The sequence below is a fragment of the Pseudophryne corroboree genome, chromosome 2, assembly GCF_028390025.1.
Source record: "Pseudophryne corroboree isolate aPseCor3 chromosome 2, aPseCor3.hap2, whole genome shotgun sequence".
Classification (NCBI taxonomy): Eukaryota; Metazoa; Chordata; class Amphibia; order Anura; family Myobatrachidae; genus Pseudophryne; species Pseudophryne corroboree.
Window position 1 is genome coordinate 995178491 of NC_086445.1, and position 20288 is coordinate 995198778.

General features: G+C 48.2%; 1 protein-coding gene across 1 annotated transcript in view; it reads left to right on the forward strand.

Annotated features, from left to right (window-relative positions):
- The window catches only part of LOC135050211 (trifunctional purine biosynthetic protein adenosine-3-like), an 82263-nt gene that overhangs the window by 52729 nt on the left and 9246 nt on the right, over positions 1-20288 (forward strand). The window contains exon 10 of the mRNA XM_063956471.1: positions 15452-15703. Within this exon, the coding sequence (XP_063812541.1) occupies positions 15452-15703 (252 nt within the window). The remainder of the gene's footprint in view (positions 1-15451; positions 15704-20288) is intronic.

The window sequence follows — 20288 nt, forward strand, 5'->3', positions numbered from 1 at the left end:
AACACAGCAGGATTGACAGCACAGAGGCGGGCGTCCAGTGTCCCCTAGAGGATTCAGAGAAATGGATTTATCGGTAAGTACCAAAATCCTCTTTTCTCTTTCATCCACTAGGGGACACTGGAGTTCCACTTAGACATTAGGGGACGTCCCAAAGTTATCCCCCAGGGAGGGAGTGCTGTCTGTTGCCTGCAAAACCAAACGTCCGAAGTATGAATCTTCGGACGCAAAGGTATCGAACTTATAAAATTTCGCGAACGTGTGGGCTGAGGACCACGTAGCCGCTCTGCAAAGTTGAGTAGTGGAAACCCCTCTGGCAGCCGCCCAGGAGGCACCCACTGATCTAGTGGTATGCGCACTTGTCCGCAATGGAACCTGTTTACTACTGGAAATATACGCTTGCCTAATAGCAAGTCTAATCCATCGAGACAGGGACTGCTTAGAAGCCGGCCAACCCTTCTTTGGCCCATCATAAAGTACAAACAAATGATCTGACTTCCGAAAGGACGATGTAACCTGTACGTACACCCTTAAAGCTCGTACCACATCCAATGCCACATCCCCATCTCCTAGACTCTGGAAAGATGGGACCACAATTGGTTGGTTTACATGAAAACCCGAAACAACCTTAGGAAGGAAATCTGCTCTTGTACGGAGTTCCGTCCGATCCTCATGAAAAATCAAAAAGGGACTTTTACACGACAAGGCTCCCAACTCAGAGACCCGTCTAGCCGTAGCTAAGGCTAGCAACAACGTTACCTTCCAAGAAAGATATTTTAGGTCTGTCCGTAGTAACGGTTCAAACAAAGGTGATTTTAAAAAATCTAACACCAAATTCAGGTCCCAAGGTGCCGTGGGGGTACGAAAAGGGGGTTGTATCCGTAGCACCACTTGCAAAAAAGTTTGAACCTCTGGCAAGGATGCCAACCGTTGTTGAAAAAGAATGGAAAGAGCCAACACCTGAACCTTCAGAGATCCCAATCGCAGGCCTAATGTCAGACCTGCTTGAAGAAACAGTAAAAGTCTGGATAAGTGGAAGGATTTCGAGTCCCATCCACGTTCCTGACACCAGTCTATATAATTCTGTAGTAATGTCCCGCTATAACCGGCTTTCTAGCCGCAATCATCGTAGGAATAGCCAATCTTGGTATTCCTCTGTTTCTTAAGATCCGGGTTTCAACAGCCACGCCGTCAAACGCAGTCTGTTCAGGTCTGGGTGAAGAAACGATCCTTGAGATAGTAGGTCCTCTCTTTGAGGTAACCTCCACGGGTCTTCTGACAGTAGTCCCTGCAGGTCCGAGTACCAACTCCTGCGTGGCCAATCTGGTGCGATTAGAATCACCCACACTCGTTCTCATTTCAACCGTTTCAGTATCCTTGGTATGAGAGGGAAGGGTGGAAAGATGTACACCCTTTTGTAATCCCAAGGAAGTGTCAACGCATCTACTCCTTCTGCTGCAGTATCCCTTGTCCTGGATACATATCTGGGCAGCTGGTGGTTCTGCCTCGATGCCATGAGGTCGATTTGCGGAAGACCCCATCTCCTTACTACCATCTTGAAAATCCGCGGATGAAGACACCACTCTCCCGGATGCATGTCTTGTCGACTGAGATAATCTGCTTCCCAGTTTTCTACTCCTGGAATGAATATTGCCGAGAGTATGATGTTTCGCCTTTCCGCCCACAACAGGATCTTTGTTGATTCCTTCAACGCCATCTTGCTCTTCGTTCCCCCTTGACGGTTTATGTAAGCCGTTGTCGTGACATTGTCTGACTGTATCCGTACATACTGACCTATGACCAGGTCTTCGGCCAATAGAAGTGCATTGTAACCAGCTCTTAGCTCGAGAATGTTTATGGGTAAACTGCTCTCTTGAGCCGTCCACCTTCCCTGAAATTGATGGTCTTCCAGGACGGCACCCCAACCTCTGAGACAGGCGTCCGTTGTCAGAATCCTCCAGTCCCAAATACCGAACCTCTTCCCTGCTGCGAGATTCTTGTGCACCAACCACCATGTCAGGGAGATACGTACTTGTGGTTGAAGGCTGATTCTCCGATGAAGTAGCCAATGTGAACCTGCTCCTTGAGCAATGAGATTCATCTGAAAAGGTCAGGAATGAAGTCTTCTGTACTGGAGAGCTTCGAACGACGCTACCATCTTTCCTAAAAGTTGTACACAGAGATGTAGAGACACCGTCGGTGTCCCCAGTACCTGAGTCACCAACTTCCGTATGTCCTGAATCTTGGACTCTGGCAGAAAAATTCTCAATTTCACCGTGTCCAATATAAGACCTAGGAACTGAATCCGTTGCGTTGGAATGAGGTTGGATTTCTTGAAGTTCACTATCCATCCGTGTTGAATCAGAAATTGGTGAGATGTGTGAGCATCCTTTATCAGCTTCTCCTGAGAAGAGGCTTTGATGAGGAGATCGTCTAGATAAGGTATTATAGTGACTCCCCTCAATCTCAATTCTGCCACCATGACCGCCATGATCTTTGTGAAGATCCTCGGGGCTGAAGATAGACCGAACGGTAGAGCTCTGAATTGATAATGATCTTTCACCAATGCAAACCGTAGGTAAGCTTGGTGGGGGGACCAAATTGGGATATGCAGGTATGCATCCTTTATGTCCATGGATATCATGAACTCCTTGTGTTCTAGACCTGCCATGACCGACTGTATTGATTCCATCTTGAATCTGTAAATTCTTAGAAATTGGTTTAAAACTTTTAAATTTAGAATCGGTCTGACTGTTCCGTCTGGCTTTGGCACGACAAAAAGACTGGAATAAAATCCCGTTCCTCTCTGAGGGGTAGGAACTGGAACAATGACCTCTGACTGTAGCAATTTTTGAATTGCTGAAAGTAATGCTTTTGCTTTCATAGGGCACCGAGGTAAACCTGTTGTAAAAAATTGACTGTGAGGTCTCTCTTGAAAATCCATCTTGTACCCCTGAGAGATTATGTTGTTTATCCAGCTCTCTGAAGAGGTGTTGGCCCATGTGTCCTGAAACCCCTCCAGTCGTGCGCCCACCAGGGGAGACCCCAGGTGAGCTGGGAGACCGTCATGCCCCGTTTTTTTCAGCAGGTTTATCCTGCTTTCTGGTCGTTGCCTGTGAGCGGCCTCTACCTCTGCCCCCACGTGCCGGTCCACCAAAACCTCTTCCTCGGCCTCGAAAGGACTGAGATCTGAAGGAATTAAACGTTGGTCCCGAATAACCTCTCTTAACCTGTGGAGTGGTTCTTGTATAAGGAGTAGGCAGGAATGTGGACTTCCCAGCTGTAGCTTGGGAAACCCACTTGTACAATTCTGGACCGAAAAGCGTGTCACCCGTAAAGGGAATAGCTTCCACTGCCTTTTTAGTGTCAGAATCTCCTTGCCATTCTCTAAGCCATAAAATTCTTCTTGCCGATATGGCCGATGCGGAGATGCGCGATGCAATCCTACTGGCATCCTTAGATGCCTGACATAAATATGAAGCTGATTCTCGAATGTGTTCCGCCAGATGAGTAATCTCTTCCAAGCCATTTTCCTCTTCAATAGCTTGTATAATACGGCTGGCCCATGCTCCCATGGCCTTGTTAACCCAAGCACAGATGAGGGTAGGCCTCTGTGCTGCATCTGCTGCTACAAAAATCGACTTTAAAGCTGTGTCCACTTTACGATCTGAAACATCCTTTAAAGTCGTTACATTAGGTATCGGCAAAATAGTCTTTTTTGACAACCTACCTAGGGAAGCATCCACTACCGGTGGATTTTCCCATTTATCCATTACCCCCTTAGGTAAATGATACGTTACCTGAAACCTTTTTGGGAATTGGAAGCGTTTGTCAGGTTGTTTCCAGGTCTCCTCCATTTTATTTTGGAGAGACTTAGGAATGGGAAACACTGCTGAACGTGGTTTCTGGGATTCGAATAAGTCGAATTCCTCAGGCTCTTTAACCTCTTCACCTTTAAAATCCAGTATTTCTCTGACGTCCTAAGTGGATGCTGGGGACTCCGTCAGGACCATGGGGATTAGCGGCTCCGCAGGAGACAGGGCACAAAACTAAAGCTTTAGGATCAGGTGGTGTGTACTGGCTCCTCCCCCCATGACCCTCCTCCAAGCCTCAGTTAGGTTTTTGTGCCCGTCCGAGCAGGGTGCAATCTAGGTGGCTCTCTTAAGGAGCTGCTTAGAAAAAGTTTTTAGGTTTCTTATTTTCAGTGAGTCCTGCTGGCAACAGGCTCACTGCATCGAGGGACTTAGGGGAGAGAAGTTCAACTCACCTGCGTGCAGGATGGATTGGCTTCTTAGGCTACTGGACACCATTAGCTCCAGAGGGAGTCGGAACACAGGTCTCACCCTGGGGTTCGTCCCGGAGCCGCGCCGCCGACCCCCCTTGCAGATGCTGAAGATTGAAGGTCCAGAAACCGGCGGCAGAAGGCTTTTCAGTCTTCATGAAGGTAGCGCACAGCACTGCAGCTGTGCGCCATTGTTGTCACACACTTCACACCAACGGTCACGGAGGGTGCAGGGCGTTGCTGGGGGCGCCCTGGGCAGCAATGTATAATACCTTATTCTGGCTAAAAATACATCACATATAGCCCCTGGAGGCTATATGGATGTATTTAACCCCTGCCAGGTCTCAGAAAAACGGGAGAAGAAGCCCGCCGAAAAGGGGGCGGGGCCTATTCTCCTCAGCACACAGCGCCATTTTCCCTCACAGAAATGCTGGTGGGAAGGCTCCCAGGCTCTCCCCTGCACTGCACTACAGAAACAGGGTTAAAACAGAGAGGGGGGGCACTTATTTGGCGATATGTATATATATATTAAAATGCTATAAGGGAAAAACACTTATATAAAGGTTGTCCCTGTATAATATAGCGTTTTTGGTGTGTGCTGGCAAACTCTCCCTCTGTCTCCCCAAAGGGCTAGTGGGGTCCTGTCCTCTATCAGAGCATTCCCTGTGTGTGTGCTGTGTGTCGGTACTTGTGTGTCGACATGTATGAGGACGATGTTGGTGAGGAGGCGGAGCAATTGCCGGTAATGGTGATGTCACTCTCTAGGGAGTCGACACCGGAATGGATGGCTTATTTAAGGAATTACGTGATAATGTCAACACGCTGCAAGGTCGGTTGACGACATGAGACGGCCGGCAAACCAATTAGTACCTGTCCAGGCGTCTAAAACACCATCAGGGGCGTTAAAACGTCCTTTTACCTCAGTCGGTCGACACAGACACGGACACTGACTCCAGTGTCGACGGTGAAGAAACAAACGTATTTTCCTTTAGGGCCACACGTTACTTGTTAAGGGCAATGAAGGAGATGTTACATATTTCTGATACTACAAGTACCACAAAAAAGGGTATTATGTGGAGTGTGAAAAAACTACATGTGGTTTTTCCTGAATCAGATAAATTAAATGAAGTGTGTGATGATGCGTGGGTTTCCCCCGATAGAAAATTATTGGCGGTATACCCTTTCCCGCCAGAAGTTATGGCGCGTTGGGAAACACACCTTAGGGTGGATAAGGCGCTCACACGCTTATAAAAACAAGTGGCGTTACCGTCTCCAGATACGGACGCCCTCAAGGAGCCAACTGATAGGAGGTTGGAAAATATCCTAAAAAGTATATACACACATACTGGTGTTATACTGCGACCAGCGATCGCCTCAGCCTGGATGGGCAGCGCTGGGGTGGCTTGGTCGGATTCCCTGACTGGAAATATTGATACCCTTGACAGGGACAGTATTTTATTGACTATAGAGCATTTAAAAGATGCATTTCTATATATGCGAAACTCTGGCATCAAGAATAAGTGCGATGTCCATATCTGCCAGACGATGTTTATGGACACGACAGTGGTCAGGTGATGCAGATTCCAAACGGCACATGGAAGTATTGCCGTATAAAGGGGAGGAGTTATTTGGGGTCGGTCCATCGGACCTGGTGGCCACGGCAACAGCTAGAAAATCCACCTTTTTTACCCCAAGTCACATCTCAGCAGAAAAAGACATAGTCTTTTCAACCTCAGTCCTTTCGTCCCCATAATATCTGCCCAGGGATAGAGGTAAGGGAAGAAGACTGCAGCAGGCAGCCCATTCCCAGGAACAGAAGCCTTCCACCGCTTCTGCCAAGTCCTCAGCATGACGCTGGGGCCGTACAAACAGGTGCGGTGGGGGGTCGTCTCAAGAGTTTCAGCACGCAGTGGGCTCACTCGCAAGTGGACCCCTGGATCCTACAAGTAGTATCCCAGGGGTACAGATTGGAAATTCGAGACGTCTCCCCCTCGCAGGTTCCTGAAGTTTGCTTTACCAACGTCTACCTCCGACAGGGAGGCAGTATTGGAAACAATTCACAAGCTGTATTCCCAGCAGGTGATAATCAAAGTACCCCTCCTACAACAAGTAAAGGGGTATTATTCCACACTATATTGTGGTACTGAAGCCAGACGGCTAGGTGAGACCTATTCTAAATGGAGTCACTCAGAGCAGTGATAGCGAACCAGGAAGAAGGGGACTATATGGTGTCCCTGGACATCAAGGATGCTTACCTCCATGTCCAAATTTGCCCTTCTCACAAAGGGTACCTCAGGTTCGTGGTACAAAACTGTCACTATCAGTTTCAGACGCTGCCGTTTGGATTGTCCACGGCACCCCGGGTCTTTACCAAGGTAATGGCCGAAATGATGATTCTTCTTCAAAGAAAAGGCGTCTTAATTATCCCTTACTTGGACGATCTCCTGATAAGGGCAAGGTCCAGAGAACAGTTGGAGGTCGGAGTAGCACTATCTCAAGTAGTTCTACGACAGCACGGGTGGATTCTAAATATTCCAAAATCGCAGCTGTCTCCGACGACACGTCTGCTGTCCCTAGGGATGATTCTGGACACAGTCCAGAAAAAGGTGTTTCTCCTGGAGGAGAAAGCCAGGGAGTTATCCGAGCTAGTCAGGAACCTCCAAAAACCAGGAAAAGTGTCAGTGCATCATTGCACAAGGGTCCTGGGAAAAATGGTGGCTTCTTACGAAGCGATTCCATTCGGCAGATTTCACGCAAGAACTTTTCAGTGGGATCTGCTGGACAAATGGTCCGGATCGCATCTTCAGATGCATCAGCGGATAACCCTGTCTCCAAGGACAAGGGTGTCTCTTCTGTGGTGGCTGCAGAGTGCTCATCTACTAAAGGGCCACAGTTATGCATTCAGGACTGGGTCCTGCTGACCACGGATTCCAGCTTGAAAGGCTGGGGAGCTGTCACACAGGGAAAAAATTTCCAGGGAGTGTGATCAAGTCTGGGGACTTCTCTCCGCATAAATATACTGGAGCTAAGAGCAATTTACAATGCTCTAAGCTTAGCAAGACCTCTGCTTCAAGGTCAGCCGGTATTGATCCAGTGGGACAACATCACGGCAGTCGCCCACGTAAACAGACAGGGCGGCACAAGAAGCAGGAGGACAATGGCAGAAACTGCAAGGATTCTTCGCTGGGCGGAAAATCATGTGATAGCACTGTCAGCAGTTTTCATTCCGGGAGTGGACAACTGGGAAGCAGACTTCCTCAGCACGACCTCCACCCGGGAGAGTGGGGACTTCATCGAGAAGTTTTTTCCACATGATTGTGCACCGTTGGGAAAGACCAAAGGTGGACATGATGGCGTCCCGCCTGAACAAAAAACTGGACAGGTATTGCGCCAGGTCAAGAGACCCTCAGGCAATAGCTGTGGACGTTCTGGTAACACCATGGGTGTACCAGTCGGTGTATGTGTTCCCTCCTCTGCTTCTCATACCAAAGGTACTGAGAATTATAAGACGTAGAGGAGTAAGAACTATACTCGTGGCTCCGGATGGGCCAAGAAGGACTTGGTACCCGGAACTTCAAGAGATGCTCACAGAGGACTCAGGGCCTCTGCCGATAAGAAGGGACTTGCTTCAGCAAGTACCATGTCTGTTCCAAGACTTACCGCGGCTGCGTTTGACGGCATGGCGGTTGAACGCCGGATCCTAAGGGAAAAAGGCATTCCGGAAGAGGTCATTCCTACCCTGGTCAAAGCCAGGAAGGAGGTGACCGCACAACATTATCACCACATGTGGCGAAAATATGTTGCGTGGTGTGAGGCCAGGAAGGCCCCACGAAGAAATTTCAACTCGGTCGATTCCTGCATTTCCTGCAAACAGGAGTGTCTATGGGCCTCAAATTGGGGTCCATTAAGGTTCAAATTTCGGCCCTGTCGATTTTCTTCCAGAAAGAATTGGCTTCAGTTCCTGAAGTCCAGAAATTTGACAAGGGAGTACTGCATATACAACCCCCTTTTGTGCCTCCAGTGGCACTGTGGGATCTCAACGTAGTTCTGGGATTCCTCAAATCACGTTGGTTTAAACCGCTCAAATCTGTGGATTTGAAATATCTCACATGGAAAGTGACCATGATGTTGGCCCTGGCCTCGGCCAGGCGAGTGTCAGAATTGGCGGCTTTGTCTCACAAAAGCCCATATCTGATTGTCCATTCGGACAGGGCAGAGCTGCGGACTCGTCCCCAGTTTCTCCCTAAGGTGGTGTCAGCGTTTCATCTGAACCAGCTTATTGTGGTACCTGCGGCTACTAGAGACTTGGAGGACTCCAAGTTGCTAGATGTTGTCAGGGCCCTGAAAATATAGATTTCCAGGACGGCTGGAGTCAGGAAAACTGACTTGCTGTTATCCTATATGCACCCAAAAAACTGGGTGCTCTTGCTTCTAAGCAGACGATTGCTAGTTGAATGTGTAGTACAATTCAGCTTGCACATTTTGTGGCAGGACTGCCACAGCCAAAATATATAAATGCCCACTCCACAAGGAAGGTGGGCTCATCTTGGGCGACTGCCCGAGGGGTCTCGGCTTTACAACTTTGCCGAGCTGCTACTTGGTCAGGGGCACACCCTGGCTGAGGAGGACCTGGAGTTCTCTCACTCGGTGCTGCAGAGTCATCCGCACTCTCCCGCCCGTTTGGGAGCTTTGGTATAATCTCCATGGTCCTGACGGAGTCCCCAGCATCCATTTAGGACGTCAGAGAAAATAAGATTTTACTTACCGATAAATCTATTTCTCGTAGTCCGTAGTGGATGCTGGGCGCCCATCCCAAGTGCGGATTGTCTGCAATACTTGTACATAGTTATTGTTACAAAAAAATCGGGTTGTTATTGTTGTGAGCCGTCTGTTCAGAGGCTCCTACGTTTGTCATACTGTTAACTGGGTTTAGATCACAAGTTATACGGTGTGATTGGTGTGGCTGGTATGAGTCTTACCCGGGATTCAATATCCTTCCTTATTGTGTACGCTCGTCCGGGCACAGTATCCTAACTGAGGCTTGGAGGAGGGTCATGGGGGGAGGAGCCAGTACACACCACCTGATCCTAAAGCTTTAGTTTTGTGCCCTGTCTCCTGCGGAGCCGCTAATCCCCATGGTCCTGACGGAGTCCCCAGCATCCACTACGGACTACGAGAAATAGATTTATCGGTAAGTAAAATCTTATTTTCCTTTACTGCCTCAATTAAAGAATCAATACCTGAGATCGCTGAATCCTCTTCTGTAGAATCAGCATCCAGGCTAGGTTCAATTAACTCACCTTCTTCCGTATCCATAAGGAGACCCTCCTCTTCCTCCGTTACCTGAACAACAGGAAGGGGGCTTTTAACTGCCTTGCGCACAATCGTGTCTGGTTGTGCGGGCGGCGTTAATCTGATGAGAAACTCTTCCATTGTCTTTGAGAACCCCGCAGCCCACTCTGATTGTTGCTTGCGTGATTCCGCCATCTCTTCGGATATTCTGTCCGTAAGAATATCCTCCCACGACCGTGATGGAGCACTGCTCCCCGGCTGTGCGCCCTTGTCTACGCAGGAGTCGCACACCCCCGAACTGCCAATCCTCGTGCTTTTCTTATTACATTTCGTACACACGTAATAGGTCTTGGATGTCTTGGTTGCTGCCTTAGACATGATTAACCCTTTGGTTGACAATTAAACAAAGCTTTCACCCTTTATTCAGGAACAGAAAGCTTGTAATATATATGACGGGAGTGAAGTGTTTGGAACCGGCTGTAATAACTTTTCTTTTTGTTTAAGATATGTAAATAAAATTTTTTACTTTACCATCAAAAAAAAATAAAAAAAATAATTAATTAATAATCTAAAATCTAAAACACCAGCCGGTTATCAGCCCTCACAAGCCCAGCTGTCAATCAGCTACGATGATAGGGTTGTCCACGTACTCCCAGAATTTTCCTCAGGATCTTTGATTAGAAGTCCCTTGAAAATATAAGTAATAATGAGTAATTGTTTCAGGAGATCCTCAAAATGCCTCTAACATTTCCACCAGCAGGGGGAGCCTAACTGAACTTCCTTCATTAGATAAGGCATAAGAGGGGCAGGGCTGCTCCCTGCCCCTCAGCTTTGGCGCCTGTGCTGTATTTTAAAATGGCCACCGTAAAATAATTTAATATATATATCATTAAAATGCCTGCGCCTTTTCTGCCCTATAAAGAGAGTTATTGTCCCCCATCTTTAATAAACAGTGATTCCTCCGGCTCTCTGTGCAACAGAGCCGTTAGTTTACCCCCGCGCTGTTGTAGGTCACGCGGGACTCGGGCGCGCTGTACAAGCAAACTGTCTTAGCAGCGCGACCCGACTCTCCCTGCCGCGCGGGCACTTCTCAGCGGCTCTGCCTGTAGCGCACGCGGGACCCGGGCGCGCTGAACAAGTAATCTGTTCTAATAGTGCGACCCGACTCTCCCTGCCGCGCGGGCACTTCTCAGCGGCTCTGCCTGTAGCGCACGCGGGACCCGGGCGCACTGAACAAGCAATCTGTTCTAACAGCGCAACCCGACTCTCCCTGCCGTGCGGGTAGTTCTGTCAGCGGCGCTATCTAAGCCGCATTATCACTGGCGCTTCTGTGTTAAAAAGCCATCCAGTGTAAAAATATGCTTTTTTTAGGGAGTTATTTGATATTACTGGCCCATTTACAAGCAGTACTCACGTTTTGTAGAAAAGAGGATCTCCTGAAGAGAGATGCAGATCCCTTCAGTAGGGATCTTTGTCTCTCAGCTAAACTTAAGCTTTGTCCCCCTTTTCTTAGGTTGACGCAGCCTGTTGAAGAAAGTTTTTCCTCAGAATCTTTGAATCTAGTCAGGAGCTATCTGCTCCTATGTGCTTCACCTCTAGCACAATTTTTAAAACTGAGGCATGAGGGGCGTGAAGGGGGAGGAGCCAGCTGTGCAGACAATGCAAATTTTTAAGATTGTGCCACACCTCCGGTTCGCAGACTTCACTCCCCTAATGTCTAAGTGGAACTCCAGTGTCCCCTAGTGGATGAAAGAGAAAGAGAACCAATCAGAATGCTGCTTTCCAAGCTGACATTTCATCCGAGCCAATCTGCCTAATTGTTTTTATGAAGATAGGAAGGCCATTAAATTGTCTGATTATAAAAGTGTAATTTCTACAGAAAGTGAAGAGGCTGAATCCATACCAGGTTAGGTGTGCGTTGTTTTTCCACTCAATTAACATAGTAACATAGTTAATGAGGTTGAAAAGAGGCAGAAAGCCCATTGGGTTCCACCTGTAATTCAGCATTCTAATAACATTTAGCCTAGTTTTTACAATATCAAAGCTTGTCCAGAATCTTTCTTTGTGAGTACCCTGATTCCGTAGACTCTGTCCTTACCTATTGCTCCAAAGGCTGAGATAAAGAATGACCAGCTTTCTGATCCTCCATCCAAACTATCCTTGAGTCAGAATCAAGGTGGCGGGGTAAATGAGTCCCACCACCTCTTCAGGACCACTTTAAGCCCTGCACAGTAGAGCTTGTTGAGCATCTTGGGGGCAGATTTCATTAGCCGCAGTGCTAATTGCAGAGTGCACGTTTCGCTGAATTCTGTTTGCACCTCAGGAGGGAGCAGACAGAAATCCAGTTAGTAGGGTTTTCTCCCCTTACCATAGCTGCCGCGAGCCCATTAACCCATAGCTCCAGACACTTAACCGGGAATCTATTGGTTAACAACAGGTGTTAGCCGCAAGATTACCGCATGAAGAAATGGGCTTATAATTGAATAGCTCTGGGCATTAAAGCTCAAGGCTCCAAGTCTGTGGTAAGCACCGCGGTTAATTGAATCTGCCCCTTAAATTTCGAAAGATAGTCCAATGTCTATAAAGAACTTCTAAGACGATCTTTTTTTTTTTGTCATGTTGTTCAGAGTGTTTCTGTGTGGAATCTCGTGCAGCTTGTGCCTGGGCCAAAAAATGTCACCTCCCAGATCAGTTAACCCCTTTTCTTAATTCATCAGGGCCAGGATGGGATATTGGTGGAACGTAATGTGAATGTATAGTATTGCGTGGATGTTCTGTGATTTGAGACATAGTTGACCACATTAGTAAAATGGCTCATTGTGTAACTCTCCCTCCAATTTTTCCTCCAAAAACTCTGTAAATTTTGGAATTTTTGAAACTCAAACATTTTTTCAAAGAGGCAATCACTTACACGGCAAAACCATTGCCCCTTTAAAGAAACATCCGGCCGAACTCGAACAGCATTTCATCCCGCCCATGATGCATGTTCTCCTTGTATTTTATCTCTGGCGATATGTTAGATTGTATAATAAGAGTACAATAATAAGCGTACCCTTCCGCATAACCTAGTCTCAAGGCCACTCTCCCAACCCCTTGCCTCATGCCTTGGCCCAGAGGCGGAACTACCGCCAGTGCGTTGCACTGGGGCCCGCCTCTGTCCAGGGGCCCAAAGCATGTAATGAGTCAAACTGACTCATTACATGCCGCTGTGTGCTGCGGGCAACCGCTGCCCGCAGCACACAGCCACCCAGAGAGGAGAGGAGCGCACTGCAGCTGCACGGGGGAGAAGGAGAAGGAGGGAGGTGGAGGAGGGAGCTGCAGCAGTGCTTTGTTACTGGTTGAGGCGCTGCTGCTGCTTTCCCTCTGCTTCACTATAGGCTGTCTTCCGAGAACAGCCTATAGTGAAGCAGAGGGGCAGCAGCAGCAGCGCCTCCACCAATAACACAGCGACGCTGCGGCTCCCTCCTCCACCTCCCTCCTCCTCCTTCTCTCCTGCCCGGGAATCGTCAGAAGCTGCACCGAGGAGCCTGAGCCAGCGGAGAGTGTAAGTATAATTCTTTTCTTTCTGTCTGTCTGGGGACTGCCTGCCGCAATGTGTAAAAATGGGGAATCTGCCTGCCGCAATGTGTAAAAAGGGGGAATCTTTGCCGCGATGTGTAAAAAGTGGAAATCTGCCTGACGTGATGTGTAAAAAGGGGGAATCTGCCTGCCGCAGTGTGTAAAAAGGGGGAATCTGCCTGCCGTAAATCGTAATGTGTAAAAAGGGTGAGGCTGTCTGCCGTAATGTGTAAAAAGGGGGACGCTGTCTGTCGTAATGTGTAACAAGGGCACGCTGTGTGCCGTAATGTGTAACAAGGGCACGCTGTCTGCCGTAATGTGTAAAAAGTGTACGCTGTCTGCCGCTATGTTTAACAAGGGCACGCTATCTGCCGTTATGTGTAAAAAGTGTACGCTGTCTGCCGCTATGTGCAACAAGGGGATGCTGTCTGCCGTTATGTGTAAAAAGGGGGACGCTGTCTGCCGTTATGTGTAAAAAGTGCACGCTGTCTGCCGTAATGTGTAAAAAGGGGGACGCTGTCTGCCGTAATGTGTAAAAAGGGGACGCTGTCTGCCGTAATGTGTAAAAAGTGTACGCTGTCTGCCGCTATGTTTAACAAGGGCACGCTATCTGCCGTTATGTGTAAAAAGTGTACGCTGTCTGCCGCTATGTGCAACAAGGGGATGCTGTCTGCCGTTATGTGTAAAAAGGGGGACGCTGTCTGCCGTTATGTGTAAAAAGTGCACGCTGTCTGCCGTAATGTGTAAAAAGGGGGACGCTGTCTGCCGTAATGTGTAAAAAGGGGACGCTGTCTGCCGTAATGTGTAAAAAGAGGAATCTGTCCGCCGTAAGGTGTAAAAGGGTCTATACCTGGTGTAGTGGTTCTACTGTGCGGCGTAATTTGAACAATGGAGACTAATGTGCACCGTTTTATGAATTGGTATTATTTTGTGGCCACACCCCTTCCCCACGAAGCCACGCCACTATGCAGGGGTAGGGCTCCGATGCCGTTTCTTGCACACAGTGCATAAATGTCTAGTTACGGCACTGTTGCTAGGTATCCATTTCTCTGGCCCTGAGCAGGTCCCCCTCACCAGATCCTCTCCAGGGGTGAGGGGGTGGACTTGGATGGGATGGGGGGCCCAAAGCATTTTGTCGCACCTGGGCCCACCGCTCGCTAGTTCCACCACTGCCTTGGCCATCTATGCCTCGTTTACTTCCTGCCATCAGGCCATCTTCTGCATGGCACCTCATGTCACCTGTTTGTCTCCCCCCTCCCCCTAGATTGTGAGCTCCTTGGGGCAGAGTCCTTATCTCTCCTGTTCTCACATCCCTCTTATCTCGCACTTCAATTACAGCTCTCTCCCACTCAGCACTGTGTATACCCGCATCTCATCTCGCTCGTTACTGTTTATCTCTTCCAACGACTACCTTCTCCTAGTAGTATGCCGATTATTCCTTTATGGGATTTGGTGCCAAAATTCCGACGCTGACCCAGAATGCCGACTCCGACATCCTGGATAGGGTCACCAGGCCGGCACCTAAATCCCGACTGTCGGATCCTGAACAAGCATCTGCCAGGCCACGCAAGGGGGAAGGGGGGGAGTTTAGGCACCCCCAGATAGGGTAAGGCTGTGGGGGAGGGGGGGGGGGTTAGGTATAGGCTGCAGGAAGGTGGGGTTAGGATTAGGCACCACTGGGGAGGGTTAGGTATAGGCTGTAAGAAGGGGTGTTGGGTGCTAGGTTTAGGCACCATCGGGGAGGGTTAGGCTGCGGGGGGTAGGGAGGGTTAGGTTTAGGCTGCAGGAAGGTGGGTGCTAGGTTTAGGCACCATCGGGGAGGGTTAGGCTGCGGGGTGTAGGGAGGGTTAGGTTTAGGCTGCAGGAAGGTGGGGTTAGGATTAGGCACCACTGGGGAGGGTTAGGGTTAGGCTGCGGGGGGGCTGCTTTGGGGGGGGAGCGTAGGATTAGGTTTAGGCTGCCAGAAGGGAGGGTTAAGGGCCAGTGGGGAAAGGTAAGTATACTTACCCTCCCCTGTCGGGATTCTGATCATCGGGATTGCCGCGCCCATTATTCTGACCTCCAGCATCCTAACCGCCGGCATTTCAATCCCAGACCCTCCTTTGCTTCTTTACATCTCAGCTGTAGTGTGTACTTAGAACTGCGGGGGTAATTGTTACCTGCGCTCAGTTTTAGTGATCCGGTTACTGTAATGTTAAGTTCTGTGTACCCTGTATTGTTCTAATGTCTGACATATGTACGGCGCAGCGAAACACTTGTGGCGCCTTATAAATAAAATGTAATAATAATAATAATAATTGTATCACGTTTGTCTCTTCTCAGACAGGGAGATGACGCAGCTGCCTGGTGCGAGCCCTGACGGGGGCTACACCCTGTTCGGGTGTGCGGTGAGTGTGATGGAGAGGAGGCACAGGCTGCCACGGCTGGAACAGATGAGAGAGGGGGACGTGCTGATAGGAGTGCAGTCACTCGGGGTACACAGCAGCAGCCTCCGCCTCCTGGGAGACATCCTGCAAAATCACTCTCTACAGTACTCATCGCTGCTGCCAATGGGCAATGGAGCCACAACCTGGGGTAAACCTCTTCATTATTATATGTCACAGACAGTCTGACAAAGGCAGCAAGAGGGTGTTAGGGCATCAGTGTCAGTGTAAGTCTGGGACATACTGGGCAGTACGGATGGTATTGCTGACTCACATCACTGAGGTCGTGTGTTCGATTCCCACCATGGCCCTGCACAGAAACAATGGGGGTCATTCCGAGTGAATCGTAGCTGTGCTAAATTTAGCACAGCTACGATCATCTTCCATGACATGCGGGAGGACGCCCAGCACAGGGCTATCCCTCCCCGCAGGTTAGTCCAGCCCTCCCTCGCAGAAGTGCAAAGGCATCGCACAGTGGCGATGCCTTTGCACTGCAAGAGTAGCTCCCGGCCAGCGCAGCTTTAAAGCGCTGGCCAGTAGCTACTCATCGCTCCCTGGCCTGCAGCGGCTGCGTGTGACATCACGCAGCCGTTGCGGCCCGCCCCCCATTTTTGGTCCGGCCACACCTGCGTTGGCAGGACCAAACCCACGAAACGGCGGGCAAACGCTGCTGTTCCGCCCCCTTCCGCCCAGCGATCGCCTCTGCCTGTCAATCAGGTAGAGGCGATCGTATCCCTGCTACGGCCTTCAGCCGTCTGGCATGCGCCGACGCACTACTGCACCAGCGCAGGCGCACGAGGGACCCATTCGCTCTGCTGTGTTAAAACGCAGCGAGCGATCGGGTCAGAATGACCCCCAATATAACCCACCCAAATCTCTCTCTGCACATGTTACATCTGCTCCCCCCTCCCCCGCAGTGCACATGGTTTTTCCCATTAGAGGAAGATTTTGCTTTTGCAATCAACCTTGAATTAAGCTTTAAGCCTGGACCTATGCAGCAGAACAAGGATACCAAGGAAATGAAGCATGTATACACAAACTGGCCTCTGAATGACAGTGCTCAGTCATGTCTCCAACTCTCCATACAGTTTGCCAAGTGAATGACACATGTATATACATATGGCCTCTAAATGAGAGAATAACAAATATTTGCACCTGAGGCCTAATTTAGCACTGATGCTGTGTTAGGTAGAGCTAGTTGCTGAGGGGAGATTTATCAAAACTTTGAGGCAGATTTAACAACAAGTGATATTCTTGTTATCACTACTTACGTATGTTAAATGGTGCTCCAGCCAATCAGCTCCTAATAGCCATGTGTTTCATTAATGACAGGAGCGGATTGGCTGGAGCACCATTTAACATATGTAAGTAGTGATAACAAGAATATCACTTGTTGTTAAATCTGCCCATTAGAGAGAGATAAAGTGGAGAGAGAGAGATAAATAAGTATCAACCAATCAACTTCTAACTGTCACTCTACAGGCTGTGTTTGAAAAAAGATTGGTTTGGCTGATTGGTTAGTACTTTCTCTCTCTCTCTCTCTCTCTCTCTCCACTTTATATCTTTCCAAGTTTTGAGAATTAGTAAATCTAGAACCGAAGTGGGGGGAAAAAAAAGAATAGTTTGAATCCAGGTTCTGTTTAAACTACATAGATTCAATAATGAATGTAATGTTCCATGACTACCCCAATCTGGGATGTCCCGCATGTCACTCTATCCCATCAGAGATCCCAAACAAATAGGATAAGATTTGTCTTAAGGTGTGTACACACGGTAAGATTTTTTCTTATGATTTTGACTATATAGTCAAAATCATAAGGAAAGTTAGTGCCCATTGCAATGTGAAAGTCACCTTGCGATCCCGATGTGCGGTCCCGCAAGGCTGGTATTGCAAGACTAGATAGACTGTGCAGGCAAGTAAATTTTGACTACCTGATCTTGTGGACAGGGGATATTGGGCCTAAGTCAGATCTTATCGCAGCAGCAAAATTGTTCTCTAATAGGCAAAACCATGTGCACTCTGGGGAGGGGTGTGGGGGGGGGGGGGGGGCAGATATAACATGTGCAGAGAGAGTTAGATTTGGGTGGGGTGTGTTCAAACTGAAATCTAAATTGCAGTGTAAAAATAAAGCAGACAGTATTTACCCTGCACAAAAACAAAATAACTCACCCGAATCTAACTCTCTATACCAGTGGTTTCCAAACTTTTTTGAATCACGGCGCCCTAGAATATCAGAATTTTTTTCACGGCACCCCTTGTCCAAAAGTTTCTTATTGAGAAACTTAGAAATAAATATTACATTAAGTAGATCACGTTTATAGGTTATCCTTAGGGTCAGGTATTTGGTGAGGGACAGGATTTGCTTCTGTTTGGCCACATATTTTATGACTGGCAGCCACCAGCACTGGTTTGGTCTATTATATTGACCATGAATAATTTTAATTGGTCCTGGACCACCAACCCAGGGCACCCCTGCAAGTGTCCCGAGGCACCCCAGGGAGCCACGGCACACAGTTTGGAAACCTCTGCTCTATACACATGTTACATCTGCCCCACCTGCAGTGCACATGCTTTTGCCCATAACAGAACAATTTTGCTGCTGCAATCAGGTCTAAATTAGGCCTATTGTCCGTAATCTCCCACATTACACCTTTATAAAGGGATGATCTCCTCCTTATAGTAAGAGCTGTACCCCCCAGCAATGGACATAGCGGAAATTCATTCTTGGTTGAAGTGAAGAAAAAAAAACGCAAAATAGACAAAAGATAGCATTACACATTAGATATACTCTCTGTGAGGTTTAATACAGCCAATCCCCAATGCTGGAGAAATCATGGACATAACACCTATTAGAGATCCAGTACAAACCTTTGTAAGCTCAGTAGTAGATTCCACATACCTAAGGATTCTCAGAATTACCCCTGTCCAAGCACTAGGGCAAACTAACCTTCCACACAGGGGGGGTCATTCCGAGTTGTTAGTTCGTTGCCGATTTTCGCTATGCTGCGATTTGTTGCAAAATGCGCATGCGCAAGACACGCAGGGCGCAAGCGCTTAGTTATTTAACTAAAAACGTAACAGTTTTGCTGTGGATCCTGCGGCGCATTTGAGTCGCACTTCTGATCGGTGAGTGAGTGACAGGAAAGGGGCGTTTCTGGGTGGTAACTGAGCGTTTCCCGGGAGTGTGCTAAAAAACGCAGGCGTGTCAGGGAAAAACGAGGGAGTGGCTGGCCGAACGCAGGGCGTGTTTATGACGTCAAACCAGGAACTAAACGGACTGAGGTGATCGCAATCTAGGAGTAGGTCTGGAGCTACTCAGAAACTGCAAGAATGATTTAGTAGCAGTTCTGCTAATCTTTTGTTCGCTATTCTGCTAAGCTAAGATACACTCCCAGAGGGTGGCGGCCTAGCGTGTGCAATGCTGCTAAAAGCAGCTAGCGAGCGAACAACTCGGAATGAGGGCCATTAATGCCTATAAAGTGCTAAATTGCTAAAACAAAGAACCAAACACACCTTTGTTCTCGCTCTCAAAATTTTGATATGGTTTGAGGAAATGTCTTCACTCCGATATAGCCCCCGTGGCTCTGCAGAAAGGGAAGCCCAGAGAATGATGACATGAATAGAGAGTCCAGAGTACAGTAACAGGAAACACCTTGATGGCTATGTAATGTAATATAATATTTTGTCATAAACCCCACGTCACTGGGTCTGTTGCCCTAAAGCATTTTACAGCTATAAACAGAAAATAAAGACAACCAATCAGATTTGGCCAAAGTGCCTGATTCAGAGACACTGGTAATGCAGCGGCTATGGCAGTAACATGCAGATGCTAATCTCAGCCTTCTCCTTGTGCCGCACCGTGCGATGGACTGTATGAGCGCTGAAACTTCCACTTTCAGACTCCCTGGTCTGTGCAGTTGTGATGGAGATTGTAAACGCTACAAAATCAATGCAACATTGGCTGCACCACTGTCATCTGCGGGAGCCGGGTGTGGTATGGAAGGTAGATAGTAACTAGGTCGACCACTATTGGTCGACAGTAACTAGTTCAACAGGGTCTTTAGGTCGACAGGGTCTAGGTTGACAGGTCAAAAGGTCGAAATTAATTTTTTATGTTTTTTTGGTGTCATTTTCTTTGTAGAGTGACGGGGAACCCCAATTAGTGCACCGTGTTCCGTTGCATGGCTCGCTTCTCGCTTCAGATTACCGTTCCAATCGTAGTCCACGTGGGTCATTAAGTATGAAAAGGTTCAAAAAAAGAAAAAAATCGTGAAAAATGCATGTCGACCTTTTGACCTGTTGACCTAGAGACCCTGTCGACCTAGTTACTGTCGACCAATAGTGGTCGACCTAGACACTGTAGACTTAGTTACTGTCGACCTAGAGACCGGATCCCGCGGGAGCCTGGGGTCTACTCGAGCTACACTCCAGAAATCCAACTCAACTTTGGATTTGTGATAGTGAATGCAGCAGTTTTCCTGGACACGCCTGTGGCACTCCCAAAACACGTCAGTCAAACGGACTCTTTTTGCGTTTACTTCACCCCTCCATCTCTACCCTGAAACACCCAGGGATCACAAACCCCTCCTAAAGTGTTAGCTATGCCATACCCAATTGCAAATGACATCAAACAATTGGGTTCACATTTCCAGGAATTATTTTGTGTGCGCAAAGTAGCAAAATATCGCTCAACTTTGGAAACATTGCGCCCTCTCTGAATCAGCCCCTCAATCCG